The sequence below is a fragment of the Thalia democratica genome, chromosome 2 (assembly GCF_965202585.1).
Source record: "Thalia democratica chromosome 2, ktThaDemo2.hap1.1, whole genome shotgun sequence".
Taxonomy (NCBI): domain Eukaryota; kingdom Metazoa; phylum Chordata; class Thaliacea; order Salpida; family Salpidae; genus Thalia; species Thalia democratica.
In genome coordinates this window covers 47,281,039-47,300,916 of record NC_139166.1, presented here as the reverse complement: position 1 = coordinate 47,300,916, position 19,878 = coordinate 47,281,039, and the positions used below count along the sequence as shown (strand labels likewise).

At 24.3% G+C, this 19,878-nt stretch overlaps 1 protein-coding gene across 1 annotated transcript; it reads right to left on the bottom strand.

Moving 5' to 3' along the window:
* Positions 1-329: 329 nt before the first annotated feature.
* Positions 330-19,476, bottom strand: LOC145829421 (importin-7-like). Its single transcript, XM_082937201.1, has 24 exons — positions 19,381-19,476; positions 18,748-18,962; positions 18,274-18,432; positions 17,997-18,147; positions 17,509-17,610; positions 15,498-15,568; positions 14,097-14,170; positions 13,783-13,931; positions 12,713-12,812; positions 12,226-12,337; positions 10,544-10,715; positions 10,213-10,417; positions 9,617-9,735; positions 7,654-7,873; positions 7,277-7,377; positions 5,853-5,987; positions 5,550-5,651; positions 4,593-4,691; positions 4,021-4,145; positions 3,571-3,713; positions 3,399-3,484; positions 2,584-2,713; positions 888-983; positions 330-580 (listed from the first exon to the last, which is right to left on the bottom strand). Exons 1-24 carry the CDS (start codon positions 19,456-19,458, stop codon positions 501-503), a joined length of 3,024 nt encoding a protein of 1,007 aa, XP_082793327.1. The 5' UTR covers positions 19,459-19,476; the 3' UTR covers positions 330-500.
* Positions 19,477-19,878: the final 402 nt, after the last annotated feature.

Here is a 19,878-nt window from a genome sequence, read left to right as displayed (position 1 = left end):
TGTGTTTATGCTATACAGTATTCGTTAAACTAAATGCAGTAGCAAGCTTTGCTTTTTAAAATTATACTTATACATGTTAGTAGTTTGACTTCTTGTTTTTTAACTAATTTCTTTTACGCTTTTATTTTGGAAAGATAAGTAATATTTTTAAAAGTAGCCAATAAAATATTTAACACTGAATAAAAACCAGAAGAAAAAATACTCTAACAGCTTAATGAGTTCTATTATAAATAATTAAATGTTGCACTAATAAAAAGTATTATAGAGCTTGTAATATCTATTAAAAGTTCAGAGTAAAAATAATACTTGAATTTCTTCAAAGAACGAAAGGCAGCTTATGCTTTTATAACTTATTTATTTCTAAATTTAAAAAATGTTTTAAACATTGACTAGATCAGCATGATAAAAATAAATTGTTTTATATATTTTTTTAATTATCAAACATAAAAACACTTGAACACTGTTTATAAATAAATAAAGTAATTTACTAAAATAATCAATTATTTAGAGAAATAATTTTCACTATTGGTGTTATCTACTAAAAGTTCCGTGGTTGTAGCCTGAAACCGATCAATTTGTGCTAGAAGTATAAAATAATTTGTTTTTTTAATAAAACAATTTAAAAATAGCATGTTAAGTAAGATACTGTTAATAACTCATTAAAAAATTGATAATAGAAAACGCATTAATACTTAATCTAACGCATTGATAACTTAACTAATTTTAAAATTTAGAAATTTATGAGAAATACATCAACAAATTTAGTTCTTCAACAAAGTCATCTACATTTAAATAACTGTTTATCATAGAGTTTTAAATAGGAAAGGAAATACGAGTAAAATTAAACTGCAAAACGTTTGAACGAAAAAAATAAACAACAAACTTACTTAAAAACTCTTCCCTTTCTTCTGCAAATTCTAAAAGATCATTATTTAAACGATCTTGGGAATTAACTACATTATCAATGTTTTCTTGTTGTAAAGCTGACAAAAATAGGTAAAATAAGAACAGTTTAGTAAACATATCATCAAAAAGAAATATTTATTAATTTGCTAAAATAATTATTGTTTAAAAAGCTAATAAATTTTATATAAATATACTTGTTCAAAACAATTGTTAAGTAAGTCATTTATTAAGAAGAATTAACTATTTTATGAAATTTAAAAAAGTTTAATTTATCTAAGTTAAACTAAAAAAAACAAAGATTTATACATTAAGTCTTTTTTGTTTATTTTTAACGCATACCAACAAAAAAAGTTCAGTAAAAATAAATTTAAGAATTTAAAGACTTGTTACTACAAATCTGGTTTCTAACTTCTCTTTATTTACTTAACTAACAATATTTATAATTAATCAAAACCAAAAACTAGAAAACTTTTGTGCCAAAAATTATTTTGACGTTAACTAAAAATTTAATAAGTAATAAAGTATTATTCTATATTTAATATTTTTAAAATATTATAAGACGTTTGTAAATTATTTTATAATTACAAATCAATAACTTAGTTATTTATCGTACAAAGAATAATGTTATTTTGCAAAGTTCATATAATGACAATAAATCTCGGTATTTTTAAAAATATTAGTTTAAAGCTTAGTGTTGGTATAATAACTTTACAAACATAATTTTATTCAATAAATATTGTATAAAAAAGTATAACTACAATTTTTTTTAGTATATTAAAAATGTTAAAATTATTTTAAAATGAATGAAAATAAACAGTTCAGTATTTTCCTGCATTTATTCTCATGTTAATATCAACAACATTTGCACTTTCATAAAAACTTTTATAGTAAAATTAAAAAATATTTAATTATTTATTTGATGTAGATTTTATCTTTACTAACGTTAATAAAAAAAACCTTCATAATGTTTCAATAGAATCAGGGTTGCTACTGACTTTTGGCAAATTTTCTCCAGGTTTTTAAAGGTACTTGTTTTTAGGTCTATTTTTAGTTTAAACTTAATTTTAAGGTAAAAAACTGTGTTAAATATTATAAAAACATTTAAAAGATACTGTAAAGCTACTTCAAATGTGTTTTTCAATAAAAAAATTTTTAATGATGACATTTTTTTTATCTATATAGTAGATTTTTTTGTGTCAAATCAAATTTGTTTTACTTAACATGTTAAAATTGATTGTTAAATTTGTTAAATTTGATTGTTAAAGTTTTTTTGCCTAGATTGTTAAATTCCAGGTTTTTCCAGGTAAAGTGGCAACCCAGTAGAATATTTTTTTTAAGCTTGTTAACTGATTCGTTAAGTATGGGAACTTATTTGTATATTTTATCCTCATTTAAAAAGTTATTCAGAAAAGAATACAGTATTCATAATTAACGAAATTGTATTAATAAAACTATTTTTCTAATTTTTCAAAAATATGCATTTTTATCAACTTATTGTTTGATTGTAATATTGTATTAACTAAAGCTGCTTGCAAAATTATATTTGGTCCTACTTATAGCAACTTAAGTTTGAAGCCAAAGTTTAAACATGCCGTCATCTTTGTATTTTTATCTGCGTTAAAAATGCGAAGTTACGCAGCAGACCACCGTACTTGTGTTTCATGCAGACTAACTAACCTTTAAGACTAAGAAAAGAGTTTTTGAAAATAATGAATTCATCTAGAAATATCTTATCAAAAGGATTTGTAAAAGTTTCAACTAATAAAATTTCTTCTTCTATTACATCAACATGATCAAGTTCAAAGCTCTGTTATCGAAAAAAAAGTAACTAAGTTTTTAGTTAGTTTTAACACTTTTTGATCTATTTAAAGTCATCATACTTCTTTATGTATGAAACTAGCTTATTTTTTGTTTTAAGTAAAGCAATTATTTTAAAGTTCATAAAATTCAGTAAACTAAGGCTAAAAATCATTTTATGGTACTTTAATACTATCTGATTACAGCTGTAATGACCAGCAAGTAACAATATATTAATAATAAAATGAATTCCGTTTCACACAAAAAAAGCTAAGTAAAGTTATTTATAACCTAAAAGAAACAAGTTGAACATTTTAAATTTAGATGTTCAAATGTTTAATTTCTTATTAGCACAATTTATAAGGATATCATAAAAGTAATATATTTTTACTAGTTTTTCGTACAAAATTCTTAATATAATTTTTCATATAACTAAAAATATTATTGCCATTTATTTCTATAGTACACATATTTTACCTATATATAAAAACCTATGTGTAAATCTATCATACTTGTTTACAACCTTGATATATTAGTATTCAATTTATTTAAATCTTAAAAAGTATTGAGTTTTTATATAAAAATAGATTACAAACTTTGAATATAAATAATAACTTCTTTAAAGTATCATTGAAAAAAAAAGGTTCTTATTTGTTACACAACTTATATAATTAACTATTTTAACTCTATACTACTTCAAATTTTCCTTGACATAATCCATGCCAGAAGATAGGAGAGTTGCAGTTTATTGTTTTAGGAATGTCATCAAATCTAACTCTACCTGTAAAACATATAAATTCTTATTTACTAAACATTTATAGTTTTTTACTAACAAAAAAAAATAAAGTAACAAAGTTTTCAACTTACAATAGTGCAATTGAACCAGGGTTTTCAGTAGTTGCAGAACGTATTTGTGAAGAAAAGGAAGCAGGTCGGTATACTCAAGAATAAAATCACTGTTCAAGTACAAGCTACATAAGCCAAGTACAAACAACTTGTTTTCGTATATTCTGCGCATTGTTTGTACATATGTGGTCTTTCAATTTTAAATAAAAAACTATCTTTTCATATTTATGCAATAACCATTTTAATTCACTAATCTAACAATCAATAACAAAAATTCATATACAAAAACTAAAGTAGGACTTTTATATCAAAAAAGCTTTTATTTTTAATATCAAAAACGAGTAATGCGTAATTTTATACAATGTAACTTTTAAAATTTACTTTGTTGGCTAACTGTTGCACTAAGTATGAATACTTAAAAAAGTGAAAGAAATATAAACAAAAATTCTAACAAAAAATATCTAAACTTACCCATCTAATAAAGGAACAGTACAAAAAGTTTCCTTTAGCAAACTTGCAAAAAAAGAGCTAGGAGTTCCTGAATGTTTGAAAAAAGTTGTGACAAAAGATGAATCATACAGTAATATTGACATTACCTGAAATAAAACAAATATCAGTTTAATTAATAAAATTAAACTTTAAAGTGTATAACTTTTTCTGACAATTTTTGTGTTTATAATTTTTTTGTGAAGATTACGACTTTTTGTTATAAAGAAGTTGAATTTTACTATAATTTAAGTGTTTATTTCGAACATAAAGTAGTCTAATTAAAAATTTAGTCTATGATACTTATTTTACAGAAACTACACTTGAAACCAAAATAAAAACAGATTATAATTACTTCTACTGTTTTAGTATCATAAAACAACTAAAAATTAAATAAAAAAAAAATTTAAGTAAACTGAACTTGTTTTTTTAATAAACTATATAGCTTGAATAAGTAAAAGAATAGAAATTAATAATTAAAGTGTATAAAAAAATGGAAATTAAAACAAGTTTTTATTAGTATCTAATGAGAACTACAGTAGAAAAAAATCACTTACAGACGAAAGTAAACTTTTCTTAAACTTCTTGCCACCTTTTGTGTCATCGTTTAAACCAATAAGAGCAGTCAGCGTAATATTTAAAATGTTTGGAATGACCTAGTTTAAAAATATAACTCATTATTAATTAAACTACGCAAAAATTTTAAATCAAAAACAAAACTTTTTTTTTTTTTTATAACAGTATTTGAATATAATTTGAAAATTAAAAACGTAAGTATTATTAAGTTCAACTTTAAGAAGTTCATTTACAGATAAAAACATAACCAAAGTGAACATATGACCTCCTAAATAGCTTAAATCAGTGATATTCAAATACCAGTGCACAGTAGAGTACACAAAATTTATTTTGGGGTGCACGAAACTCTTTGGGTGCAGAAAATTTATTTCGGGGTGCATGAGTCGTACCTTGAAAATAATGAAAACTTACACTAGATATTCTAGAGTTAATGATGAAGAGCAAAAAAAAGGTCTTAAGCAGTTTTTTGAGAAATCTTGTTGGAGGGGCCATAGTATAACGGGAACCTTTTGAAAAAAAAGTTTAGAAAGATATTACGGGAAATTTGAAACTTATACTAGATATCGCACATTGGGGTACACAAAATTTTTAATTTAGGATGCACAAATTTTGTTTAGCTTGAAGACCACTGGCTTAAATGAAGCACTTGGACCATCAGACCACAAGCTTTCGGTAGACTGAGACCCGGGTTTCGTTTTTAATAAAATTTGCCACTCTATCTCAATCGAAAAAAACTTTTACTCGTCAATATATAAACGGTCTGATGTTCCAATTGATATAATCAAAGTTCTATTTTTACTTGAGCTGGTCTTACAGAATACGTAAGTCCAGGCTTCGGCTCTGATAGACTTTCGCCGATGTTAACTTTAACCTTAATAGGTAAAATTTTATAATATAAATAAACACAAGTTAAATAAAACTGAAACTTGTATAATTACCTTGTTTATTTTACCTCTAAATTTAAGAACGACGATGGAAAGAATATTAGCCGCACAAGCCTGAGAAATACAATAAGTCTCATCATTGCCATACTGAATAACCTGTAAGAAATTTGCTTTAAATTAATAATAAAAATTATACTTCAATAATATTTTAAAGCATTAAAAATAATGATTAGTTTATTTATAACTATAATAACTAACTGAGTTGATAAACTGCTTATACTATAGAAAAAATAATAATTAAAGTTAAATCGAGCTTAATAAAAGTAATAACTAAAATTTATTAATAATTACATTAACCTGTTGACAAATGCTTAAAATAGTTTGTAAATTTTCAGTCTCTGGTGAAAACATAGCAAAACTTCCGTTTAGAATAAAGTTGCACACACATTCACCAAAGTCATCAATGTAATAGATTGTTTTGGATAAATTTTTCTGTAAAAAAAATACAAGTTTTAGTAGTACTTCTCAAACTGCTGAAACAACAACACTAGTCATTGGAACTTAGTATAAATATTTGAAAACTAATAATTTAAATATAGTTTTTTGCGACAGAATGAAAAAATGTGTTTTAATCTATTTTTAAAAGCTGTGCAAAACATTCTCATAGTATATCTTAGTTTTCGGATCAAAAGTGGCAGTTGAGACGAATGAAAAAATAAAGGGGGTTCGCAGTAAAAACAAAAAAAATAATATTTTATATAATTTGAAATAGTATACGATAATCAAAAAAAATTTTTAATATAGTTGATGTATCTTTGCACCCCAATTTTTTCTTACTGTTCATCCATGATTGTAAATTGATTTTAAATGCAAAACAAAAAAATTCTATTGTGCTTAAATAATGTTAATTTACAGTGCATAAACTTTATGCTAGTTTTTTAGTTGACCAATTATTATTTTCTCATAAATTACCTTTTTAAACGTGTATTTTGTTTGTTTGTAGTTTCACTTGTAATAATTTATATAATTATCAATTTTTACAAACTAGATCTCTTAATTAACAAAACAATAAAGTATTATAAAGAAAACTACAGCATTTTAAGTCCTAACAAAGTAAATTTAAAAGTAAGATGTTTTGTTTTGAATCATTTATCATAATTCTAATCTAACGAAAACAACATTCATAGAAAAATAAAAATTTCAAAAATAAACTATAACTGTTTTGTTTTAGTAAAAAAACTATCCGTAATCTTTCTTAAAAGCTTATAAATAGTTTAAAGATAATTTTCCATCTGCATCATAAATAAATTTATCACTAAATCTAGTCAAAATCATTTTTAATATTGTTTATGATGCAATCGCTCTTTAAAATTAATTAAATAAAATAACTCAAAAAGTTTACCTTTTAAGTTTATATTTCTTATAAAAATTTGAAGCAAGTAGACAATTTTATTTTGGTATAAGACATATGATTTATGCTTTTTTGTATCAAGTGAGTACTAAAAATAAAGCAATAATACATTAAAGAATTATTTAATAAATAAATAATTTTTGAAACTTTAAATCTAAATATACAATAAAAAATCATTTTGTTACAAAAAGTAAATTTTGTTAGGTCTTCTATCAGTTACACATTTACTTACAACAATTTAATAATTTTAGGACAGTTTTGCCAACATTAACTAAACTTATAGAAGTCTAGTGAGTGAAATATATTTACAAAGTAAAAGGGTTTTTTTAAAGTTTAGTAAATAAGTCAAATAAAGTTTATGTTAACTAACTTTAAAAGATGCACATAATAATGGAAAAACTTGCCACAATTCCTCTGATACAGACTGCTTCGTTAACGCACTTACAATCATGGACAACTCATCATAGAAGTCTACACAAATTAAAACTAGTATAAAAGTTTAAATTGTACTTAAAATCATAACATACACAAGGAATGATATCCTTTAAAAGACTATGAAATAAAAGAATTAATTAAACAAAACGAAAAATAAATAGTAGTAGCTATAACATGTTTTAATTTTAAACTTTAGTTAGAAAAAGTATTTTTAAATAGAATAAAAACACCACACAGTACAAACTAAAGGAATAAATTTAAGAAAAACGAACACAATTTTAAAGTGTTTACTTAAGTTAAACAAAAACTTACAAACAACTTCGTTGTGAAGAATACTTCTGATTACAGGTAAAACAATGAGTTCCATTTCTCGAAGGGCATCAACATCATCATGAGTTATTTGTATAACCGTGCTTATGGACGCTAGAACTCCTTGGGCCATGTCTCTTTTTTTGTTCGAACTGATTCCGTCGCCTTTGCCTCCCACTTCATCGTTCAACCCATTGTTCACTAAAGAGCAAAACTTTTGGACCTTTTTTTAATTTTGTGTTATTCCAAGGTGTAGAGTTATGTAGCTTGTTGTATTTATTACATTAATGTTATTACCTTTACCAATTTTTGATTATTTAAAACTAGCTAAAATTAACTAATTAAATAAGGATATATTCTTCATGAACGATTATAAATAACTGAGTATTATGGTTATCATTGACTGTTCAACTCATGGATGTAATTATCAAATGCCGGACGTATCAAGCACCGTTGTAAGTAGCCTTCTTAAAATTCACAGCAATGTGCATAATCGGTCGATCATTTCATTCGAGGTTTTACAGATAAAACACCGCTAATTCGACCAAGAGTTGACTAAGGAGATAATAAAGAAATATGGCCAGCGTTTATCAGAAAGTGAGAGGCGGTTGAGTGTGGGTCAAATGTAAGTATTGATCATGCAGGAGTCCAGCAACTCCATTGTGCACAAAAAAAGCTAGATGATCATGTGCTTGCTAAGAACTGCGTAGCTGAATTGATGAAATTACTAGCTGTAATCAGGCATGCATTTAATGTGGCACATCCATCCAACGTAGAACATCCAGTAGTCAATGTGGAATATCCAGTCATTGTAGAGTATACAATCAACGTGGAACATCCGATGGTCGGTAGGGAAGATGTTGTAGAGGAAAAGTATCTTCTTAACATTTGAAAAAAGTGATGACAGCAGCTTTTTAGAGGAATATATTTACATTTTCAACATTAGCTTTAACTTTGCTTACAGCAATATCTGTTGTGTTATAGAAATTGGAAAGCAAAAGTGAGCTATAGTAAAAATAGGTTGGTAAAAGAAAGCAACTTGTCAGCAACAACATGGACACAAAGTACTTTTTGGACGAAATGAGCACAAAGAGGTCATCTCTTACCTGCAGGGACTGAATGGGAAATTAAAAACGGAGTACTTCTTCACAAGATGTTATGAACATAACGTTGTTTTATCATTTTAACTCTTTAAATTAAGGTTGGGTAATGTCAAGGTCGACAACAGAAACCTCAGGCCCGCGACGTATTTTCCACAATGTAAAAAACTTGTAAAAAAAATACAAGCTTTTGCAAATACTATGAAGTATGTTCCGGTAGTGTTTTATAAATAAAAAAATAAATAATATCTTGCTTATAAATTTTTATTCTTATCTTATAGTATAAAAATACAGGGCCCGCGAATGACTTTTTCTCGTAAATTTGGCTTACCGACTAAAACAGTTGCCAAATCTTTTTTAAGTTTTGTCATTAGCAATACGGTACATACTTTTAAAGACAGCGCAGTAAAACTTTTTACAATTTGCTCCTTTTCAAATAAGTTTCTTTAAAATCATAATAATACTACAATTTTCTCTTACCATAGGCTTTAAAAGGAATTAAATAAGACCTAAAGGTATACAAAAAGTAAATACTTTGCACAATGTTTGATCAAGAAAATTTTTTATACTACATTTAGTGTGGAATAATATGTTTTTTTTAATTTAAGACCCTTAAAAAGATAATAATCAACAATACAATCTATCCACTCTTAAAAAAATGTGTTATTTTAAGTTTGTAAAATACTTTATTCACACAAAACTTTTTTAAATACCTTGTCTTATTATAATTAATTTTCCTATTAAAACCGCTCTATTTTCGCGATTTTACAAAAAAAAAAAGATAATAAATTTTGAAACTTTTTTGAGCTTTATTAGCGTAAAATTTTGTTTTTATAAGTTTATTCTAAAAAAACAAAAAAACTAACTAGAGCTTTAGTGATTTCAGAAGTAAACGGTTGGATTTCAGTTATGAAGTAGCTGAATATGTTACCGACAACAAACGTTAATTCACTGTACTCAGTTGAGCTGATTAGATCTAACAGACCTACAAACACATGTTAATTTTCAACTAGCGGTAAGAAGCTATTTTGACTTAGAGTTTTAATATATTTTAAATTTATCATTACTATTTCAGATTCTATATCAGAAACTAAAAAACTACTTTAGCATTAAACTAATATGACTCTCAGTTATTGAAAAACAAAATTAATTTAAGAAAATCAAAAACTAAAGTAAATTCTAGTGTTGATATTTTTATAGATATTTATTGTTTTGAAAAGTATTTAAAAGTTGATTAACAAACTCTATACTAAATAAGTAAAGTGCTTGACATAACTTAGTATATGTCAAACAACAAACCACTATCTGTTAAAAATAATTTAAGAAATCTTATAGAAAACTTCCTCATTTTTAGAGTTGAGGTAAATAGTTTAAGGTTGTTTTAGTTAATTCACTAAGATGATGCAATGTTTATACAGACCAATTAGGTAGTATTAGTATGTCATAAATAGTTAATATTAACTTTTTGCAAGATTTTTAATATCAGGATTCCATTGTCCGAGGTGACGCTGGACAGCCAGAAGACTTTTAAGCGCGAAAGCCGCCTCCACCCTGGTAGGTATGTGATTTTTGTGACAGGCGATTATTTCTACCAGAGTGTTTGCAAGTTCAAAACATGTTTCTTTGCTATACTCATACTCGTGAAAGTTCTTTACCACCCAGCAAGCCTGCAATGTTTGTGAATAGCTTTAGTTTGTAGTTTTTCGTTTGTAAATTTATCTTGTTCTTTTTAAAAATAACACTATAGTATAAACAAAGTTTTTTTTTCCGAAAATTTTATGCTAAAAACTTACCCTGGCTTTCACAAAATTAATTTTGCTTTTCAATGCTGGAAACAATATTTCGTTAGCAAGATTTTCAGCTGGTATGACTTGTTGAAGGCTGTGAGCTTCTAAAGTACCGAAAACTGTCAAAATTGCTTCGTTTTGAAAGCTATTTTCATCAAAACTCGAGGATTGAAAACATCTTTATAAAATTCAACTTTTTTTCAAATATTATTCTCAAAAATTAAACTAAACAATCAACTAAATTATTGTAGAAACTTATCTATATATGCTTCTTTAAACTATTGCATATAAAAAAAAAGATTGTTACTTTAGTTAATATGTTAAATACTGATCTATCAGACCCACAAACTAGAACTGTACAGGATCTTGATAACGAAAAAATTTCAAATGAATCTTAAACCTTATGCTAACTACAGTTTTATATTACTTATTTACCTAATATAACGTTCTAGCTAATAATCAAATAACAATAAAAAATTATAGATTAATGATGTTCAATTCAGTCAACTTCGTTACAGAACATTAGATATAGTATACAAAGGTGAATTAGTTTATTAAAAAAAACATAAACGCAATAAGGGGATTTTTTCTACAAAAATTAACTTTGACTCTTATTTGAAAGTTTAAATTATATACTATAAGACACTTTGTATAGATAAAAAATCGATTAATTTTTGAGATATAACCAGTTTTGTAAAAAATTTTCGATTTTAAACTTATAATGTAAAAAAGTCATGGCTGGTCAATATAATTTTCAAAAATTACTTTTATCTTAATCATCTTTCTTTTTAAAGCAAATTACTTTGAAAAAAGTATAAATTTTATTTTTGATATTACGAATAACATGTAGAAGGGAATTTTTGTAGATAAAATAAAAAAATTATGACAAAAATTTAGCAAAAAAAAAATTTTTTGTTTGTTTTCGATTAAAAAAAGTTGTATTTTTACAATATTTTTATATTTCATTAAAAATTAGACTGTAAAAATCTTAAATAACTGCTCAAAACTTCAGCAGATAATTTTAAAGTAAATATTGTATTTTCGCATTTTTTAGTTTGCACCTCCTTATAGAAATATTTTGAAACCTCAAACTTTAATGGCTTATATGTAAAAAGTTACTGAAAAACTTTAAAAACAGTAAAAAGCAACTAGTTGTTTAGTTTTTAATGTATAAAAAAAAACTAACTTAAAAAAGTGGTTTACGTCCCCTATAGCCTTATTACTTGGTAAAAAAATACAGAAAAAGCAAATAAAAGTAAATTTTGTGTCATGAAACGAATGAAGCAGTATGACAATGTGTCAATAACAACTTTATTTTTGCTTTTATTGAAACAATGAAGGAAAACAAAATGCCAATAATGAACAAGTTGAAAATTTATTGTTGGATTGTTGAATAAAAAATTGAGTATTGATAACACCTGCACAAGATTTAAAAATGTTTATAAACCTTTAGAACATAGGTCAATAACTGTCAAAGTTTTAATTAATGAAGATTTGTTTGTGTTAATGGTTTTTCTTTAAGAGGTTGTATCTTTTCAGAAATTTTTTTTATAAATTTTGTCTGACTAACTTTTTAATTATGTTATATTTAACTATTGTTTTATTAAGTCTTCTTTTCAATATACTTTTTGTTATTAATTACTAACGTCATTAAACATTTATTACAAAATAATAATAAAAACGAAAACCTTGAACAGATATCCAAGGTAACTTGCATATATTCATTAAGGTCACAGCAAGCAATGGAAATAAATTTTATAGCTGAAGTATTGACCGAACAAAAGTCTTCAGAAACAACACCTGCAAGATAAGTTGTTAGCTTTGTTTGATAAACGACCAAGGACATCATAAAAAGTAATTTCACAAAGCATACTCAAAAATATATATACTTATAGTGTACTTTAATTAATTGTTTTTTATAAGTGAAACGGTGATTAGTGAGGTTTTACTACTTACTTCTTGTTTTGTATACACTTGCTTAAAGTAAGTTTTTAAAACTGAAATAAAAAGCAATACTGATAACTGAAAATACACTGCTGATAATTTACTAAGCCAATTTAATATTATTTAAAACATTACTTTCCTTCGCTTTTAAAGAAAAATCAGTAATTACTTTTTAAAATTATTTAACAACTGCGGGACTGCATTATAAAATATTTTGTATAAACAAATTACTTAGTCTCATCAAAGTGTATTCTTGCGGATCTTCTTGCCACATCTGCATATATTCTTCATCTAACGAAATCATTGGCAAAATAACTTTTTCAATCAGATCCTAATATTTTGATATTTGTGTTTACAACTGATTAAAATTATAAGAACTACAAATTAATTAATTATTAACTACAATCTAAACTTCAACGTCGCAAAATGGTATTTTTAGTTTAAGACTTAAAGACTATCATTTTTTGTAATCGATAGTTCAGAATTTATGTTTAACAATGAAAACCTAGCTTTAATTATGTTACCATAACTATTGGTTATACTAAAGCAAATTTATACACATACTTTTATTTTGTAACTGATTTTTATTTAAAATAATTTTTTTTTTTCAACTGCACTAACTTTGCAATTCTAAATAAATAATAATCTTTTTTTCTAATAACCTTTTAGGGCAACAAAAGATCAATTTAGAACAAAAATTGAATTATTTTTTATTCATTTGGTAAATTTTCTTTTTTGTACAAAACAAATAACTTTTTTAAAGTGCAGAAGAAAAATTTAAGGAAATGCTCATTACATACAAGTTTATTAATAGTATTTACTTATGCTTAAAACCAGCTTTGACTTTTACAATTTAGTGTACGATTCTTTGTAAATAGCTTGAATATTTTTAACTAAATGATTTTCCAAATGACAAATAATACCACGTCTAATAATCTTAGACAACTATTTTTAGCTCCATTTTAAAACAGAAAACTACTACTTTCTTTTTTGATTGATAAACTATTACTAAGTAGTTCACAACTACACAAAGTGATAGGCATAAATGAATAATGATAGATATATGGTTTTAAACACCTTTTTTTTGTTTTGAGAACTTCTGATTTTCAAAAAAACTTAATAAAAAAACGTGCACACTGCAAGCGAAATTAAAATATAGTTCACTAAAATAAATTCATAGGTGTTATTTATCGATATTTTTATAAACATACTTTTAGCATATTAAAAGTGTATAGTGGTAGCATTTAAAAAAATACATCAATCATGACAAAATCAAAACTTTAATTTTTATAAAAAATAACCTTATAATATGGCATTAAGTTTTGAACAGTGGATTCGTTTAACAAGGTTACAATCAAGTATTCAAAAACGGCTATTATAATTGTAGAAGGTATGTCCACACCTTGAATAAACTGATTCAAGTATTCTAGGCAATCCATCATGAACGGTTCTAAAATTATATTTGTCTATGTAAGGAAGAAACACCAAATGTAGGTTAATTAACAAGATACTCGAAAAAATATATAAACCAAGTATAAAGCAAAACTAAGAGCTTCAGATCAAACCTTATATATGTTAATTAACTAATCAAAATAACTATAAAAGATAAACTTACTTGCATACTCATTTATAAACATATTTTTACAAGTTATGTAACCAGGATCATTTGAACAATCTTCATTTGAGTACCTGAAAACGTTATAAATAAAATAAGTCTTGTAATTAGGCGTAACAGAAACTAATGCTTAATTACTTACTTACTTTGTTTAGTGTATTTCAATTAGATTAGTCTAAATAGTTTTTAAAAAGATTGTACATCATCTAGCTGTTTTAGTTTTACTGTAATACTTATCAGTACATAAGACTTTAATACCGCTTCTAAGGCGTTTTTTTATAAATAGCCCATAGTAAATAAACCTACATTCATTAACGAAACTTCTCTGCTTTTTTTTCTAACTTTTATTATTTTATTTAAGTAATTTTATTAGTTTTAACTGGTCAAATGTAACTATGGAGTACAATATATAATAAAAATTAATAAAAGTAAAACCTTAAAAGCTGTATAAATAAGTTAACTATATTAAACAAACAACAAAATAACATAGCTCAGCTTTTAACCTCTTTAGTCCTATAAAATACTACTTCTGATTTTTTTTAGTTTAAAACATAGATCATTTACGTAAATACTTAATATAGCTATTATGACATATTTAACAATTTTTTTTAAACGTTTAGTAACTTAACTCTAATTTAGTTAGAGATATTTTCTAAAAATTATTACTCAGTAAACTTTAATACTACATGTTATAGCTACTAACGTTTAAAAATTTTATAATACCTTTTTTCATATAAGTCAGTAAAGTTCAATTCTAAAAACACTACTGCATTGTTTATTATAATATATTTCTATTTAAAATAATCAAAGTAAGTAAAAAAATTAAAAAATTATCATAACGTACAATAACTTAATCATCCAAATATTAAAAATTAAATAAGATATATTATAGTCTATCAACCTATGTCAACAATATGAGAACTTTTTTTGGACTTAAATATTTGGATTAAGAATATATAATTTTTCTAGATTTTTTTTTTAAATCATTTGAAAGCAAAAGTTTCATGTAGTTTAAAATTGATAAAAATAATTCTTCAAATTAATGAATCAAATTTTATTTTATGATTCTAACACTATAATTTTTCACATTTTAACATTAGTTTTAATGATTTTTAAAGTTTATTTAAGTATACGGCTTATTTTAAACTATAGAAAACAGAATTAAAACCTTTTATTAGAATACTTTAGTCAGGTTAGACTAATTTTGTTTTTAAAACCAGCACAATTTTATTTTTTCAATTTCATTTGCAAAAATGTTCTATTTTTGATACTAAACTACATTTGTATACATGTACTGTACGTACATGTTGTCTATTTACAGATTGTTTACAGATGTAAGGTTGTCTAATTTTAATTACTTTAATAAATAAAAACAGTATAAAACTAAAAAACATGACTAACTTTCTGTTCAAATTTACTAATAGCCGTAAAGACCATTTTTTCACCTTCCAAAACACTTCATTGCTGACTACCTATAATAAAAACAGTCATATTACTAAACCAAAGTAAAAAAAATTAAAGGTTGTAAAAGTATTGAAAAACTGTAATGTAAAGCTGAAGAAATATATTTATGTCATTCATATGTATATCTAATTATTAGAGATTTTATTTTTCTATTTACATTAATAATCTATAAACACAAAAAAGACATGGTATTTGTTAAGGATTTAAATATCTTATTCAAATAAAATAAAAAATACTGATTGCGCCCATAAGTAGTCTTCAAAGAGATCTTAGCAACAAGTATTTAATTGTCACACCATTATATAAAAATTGTACTTGAGTTAATAAAATGAGATTATACCGAAGACATTAGGAAGTTGTTCACCTACTACAGATTATTATATTAAATAAGCATTGTTAATCTACCAGGGTTGACGCTCTTTAAATAAAAATGAGATTCTGGGTTACATCAAATTAGTGTATGAAAAAAAGTTTTATTTTCAGTTTTCGTTTCTTACTTTTTTAAGAAACGAAAACTGAAAATAAAACTTTTAATCAAGCTTTAATATTCAAATAAATTACTTGATGACTAGATGACTGTTAAAATAATTCAAAGTAAGTAATAAAATTCTCGAAATACCAAAAGTTTTGCAAAAAATTTCAAACAAACCTGAGTCAGTAAAATTTAAAATAATGATTTTTTTTAATATCTATACTGGGCTGGCCTTAATTACCCTTTTTTATACTAACCTGAGTTATCCTGAGTAGCCTGAGTGAGTAGCAACACTGACTTACTACATATTCTTGTATTGAGTTGTCTGTTACTGAAAACTTAATATAAATTTGTTTAACTTAGATATTATGCCTAAATAATTATTGGCTATTCGTTTATCCCAAAATGAAAACTATGTTTGGAAATGTTTATTTACTACAGTTTTTTATATAGAATTTCCATATGTTCATTTACTATATTTCAAACACAAGACATCACATCAAAGATGAGACAACAGTTTAGTTTTAGTTAATTGCTCTGATTATTTAACTCCTGACTATGTTATAGTCATTCATGTAAACTCGAATTACCTAAAGCTAAAAACCTGACTTATAAACTAAAAACAGTTGTTTTTAAAAAACTTTTATAAGTTATAGTTTAACAATAATCAAAATACATGTTTGAGTACTTTATTTTTCGTGGCTTAATTTTTCAAATGATTGTTTAGTTTTAATTTACATGCATTTACTAATACGTTTTTAATTAAACTTTGTTTTTAATTAACTATTCAGGGGTAATTTTATCTCATTTTTGATTAAACATTCAGGGAGATCTAAATTTGATCAAGTTATTGTTAGAAATTGAACCTGATACAACTGCAATACTGCTTTTGTTTTTCTTTATATATAACTATAGGCTATAGAGTAATGTATATTTTTGCTTGTTAGCTTATTTTATTGATATATATTTTTAATCACTCCTAACATTAGTAATATGACAACAATAAACACAAGATACTGGTTTTTAGACTATAAACTAAGCAATTTGTTTATCTTGATGACATATTCTATACTTAAAAAAAATTTGAATAACAAACTATAACAATTTTAAACATTAAAGTTCAAACTTATCACAATTTTAACAGATTATAAAATATTTACCTTTTTTAAATATGTTTAACTTAGTTTTTTTATTACAGTGATTTGAAAAACTACTTACAAAACTATAAGTAAGTTTAACTAATAAGACTTTTAAAATAGTTATAGTAACATAAACTACTACTTTTTTAGCTATCACTACAATTTAGTGCAAAACTAAAAATCACTTTTATTGATTGTAATGAAACAAAAAGTTTATATTTAATTAATCGTTAAAACTTATACTACATTTAGTTATATAAAGCATAAAAAATAGCATAAAAATATGTGTTAGATATTTTAAAAACAACACCGAAATTACAGTGATATAAACTATTACCTGCTGTATTTCTGAAATAGAAGGCTGTCGCATTAAGACTTTAGACAATTTTAAAATGTTATTTAATTCCTTATCAGATATGACTTTTAATGAATTCTCCAACTGTCAGATTATTATATAATTAAATGTAGTTGTATATATATTCTGCACTAACTTAATGAAATTTGACTACAGCTAAATAAGGTTACTAAATTTTAAGCTTCAATCAAACATAATTATTCTTTAAATATTAGTTGTTTCAAGAATAATTATTTTATACAGTTCTTACTTCAACCTTATTTTGTATAAAGTTTTTTCAATCAAAATTTGCAAAAAAATGATAAAAAATAGACTTTTTAATAATAAAAAAATTAGTCTAAATATTACAAACTTTTTTTTTCGTTAGCTATAAAACTTATTATCTTAATTCAAACAAAGCAGCTAGATTTAAAACTGAAACTGAGTTTTGGCTAAAAAGTGTAAATAAAAGTTTCTCAAAATTTACTCACTGTTGAAAAGTAGTAGAGAATTTTAATAATTTGTTTCAAAATCAATACTGAGTCAGGAGTAAAAGTTTGTTGTAACAAAGTATGTGATATTTTAAATAACATTGGAAAAATTGAAGTTAAATGAGAGTTAATTAAATCTCGATCATCTACCCTGTATAAAATAATAATTTATTTACAAATAAAGTTATAATACAGTTCGTTATTTACTTTGCTTAAACTATAAAGCTTGAGGGAAAATATTAAAAGTACTCTACAATAACAAAAAAGGATTGCTTACCTACAACTTTTTACAACAGTATAAAAAATGGAAAGAATACTAAAAAAATGATTAGCATTTTCAAGAAGCAACAATCTTTTCACTTCATTTAAAAAATTCATACTACTTTCAGGATATTCACATTGTGAAATAGTTTCTACAATCACTAATAACTGTTTTCTGAAAACGGTTATACAAGTTTTTAGAAAGAAAAACCAATTAAGATCAATTGTGTCATTTTAAAACTAAAACTTTTACTCAGTATAAGTTTAATGAGTATACATTAATCAGTATAATCCATTTGTATAAAAAGTATTGATAAACTAAATTGTTAATCAAGTTATAATACGAATAAAAATTTAAAACTTAAAAACATATAAATGTTTACCTTGTATTAGTAATAAAATTAAAAATAAACCATAACTTACAAACTTTATTATAAATCTATTTTGTTATTTGTATTAAAAGAATTAAAAAACCAAAACTATAAGTAACCTTAAAGTGGTATTAGAAATAACAACAATAGCATTGACAATATTTTTTCTGATATATTCTTGGTCATGTTGGCTTATAACACAGCTAAGCTCTACCCAGCTTCTTATACACAAGTTTTTCAGAAAAATAGCTGCTAGTTGGCATACATGAAAATCCACTTTTGGTGAAACTATAATTTTCAATACAGCTTCAGGAAACCCAGTATTTTTGCTCATCTGCAGTTTTTTATTAATGTATCATAATGCAAACAGGTAGGAAAGTTAATGAAACTTTTTTTTATATGTTAAGTTATTAAAATCTTAGTAGTTTCCCGCTTATTAGTTGTATATTAATTGTTAAAGTTTAATACTATTAAAAAATTACTTTGAGTATTTACAAAAATATTTCTATAATATTAAGCCAAGATAAATAAAAACGTATCTAATATTTTTACTCGTAAAAATCGTAACTAAATTAATACAAAACTTAAGATAATAAATAAACCAGTTGAAGTTTTTTACATTCAATTGCGGCAATTTTTAAACAGTAAAAAGTTATAAGAAACAAAACAGTTATTCATTAGACTTTTAAAAATTTAATAAAAAAATTATTAATTTCTGTAACATAGAAACTTTACTTATAAAAAATTCTAACTTCTAGAAGTCTTTTTTCAGCATCTTTGTGATACCTAGGATCCATTGCTAAATTGAACTGATGAATAATTTCATCCATTTTCAATAATAAATACAACAAAACTAAAAAAAAAATAATTGACAGCTTTTTTCTTTCAATATTTATATAAACTTTTATTTTTAAAAGGTTAATAAATTTATAACTACATTAGTATAAAGAATCCAAAATTAACAAGTTATTTTATCAGTTGTTAACTACAAGCAGATAAGATACAAACAACAGCAAACTTTTAAATAAACTTGTTGATTTTCTAATTTTTTGATACAATATTTTATTTTTGCTTGAACAGAATTAAATTTTTTAGTGATTTACATAAGAAATATCAAATTTAGTTAGTAGCTTTATAATAAAAGAACTCAAGTAATATGTTATCATAACAAATAAAAAAAAACTCTAAACATTTTCTTACCTAAAATACATTTTTTGTAGTATTTTTAACTCATATACTTCTATTGACAT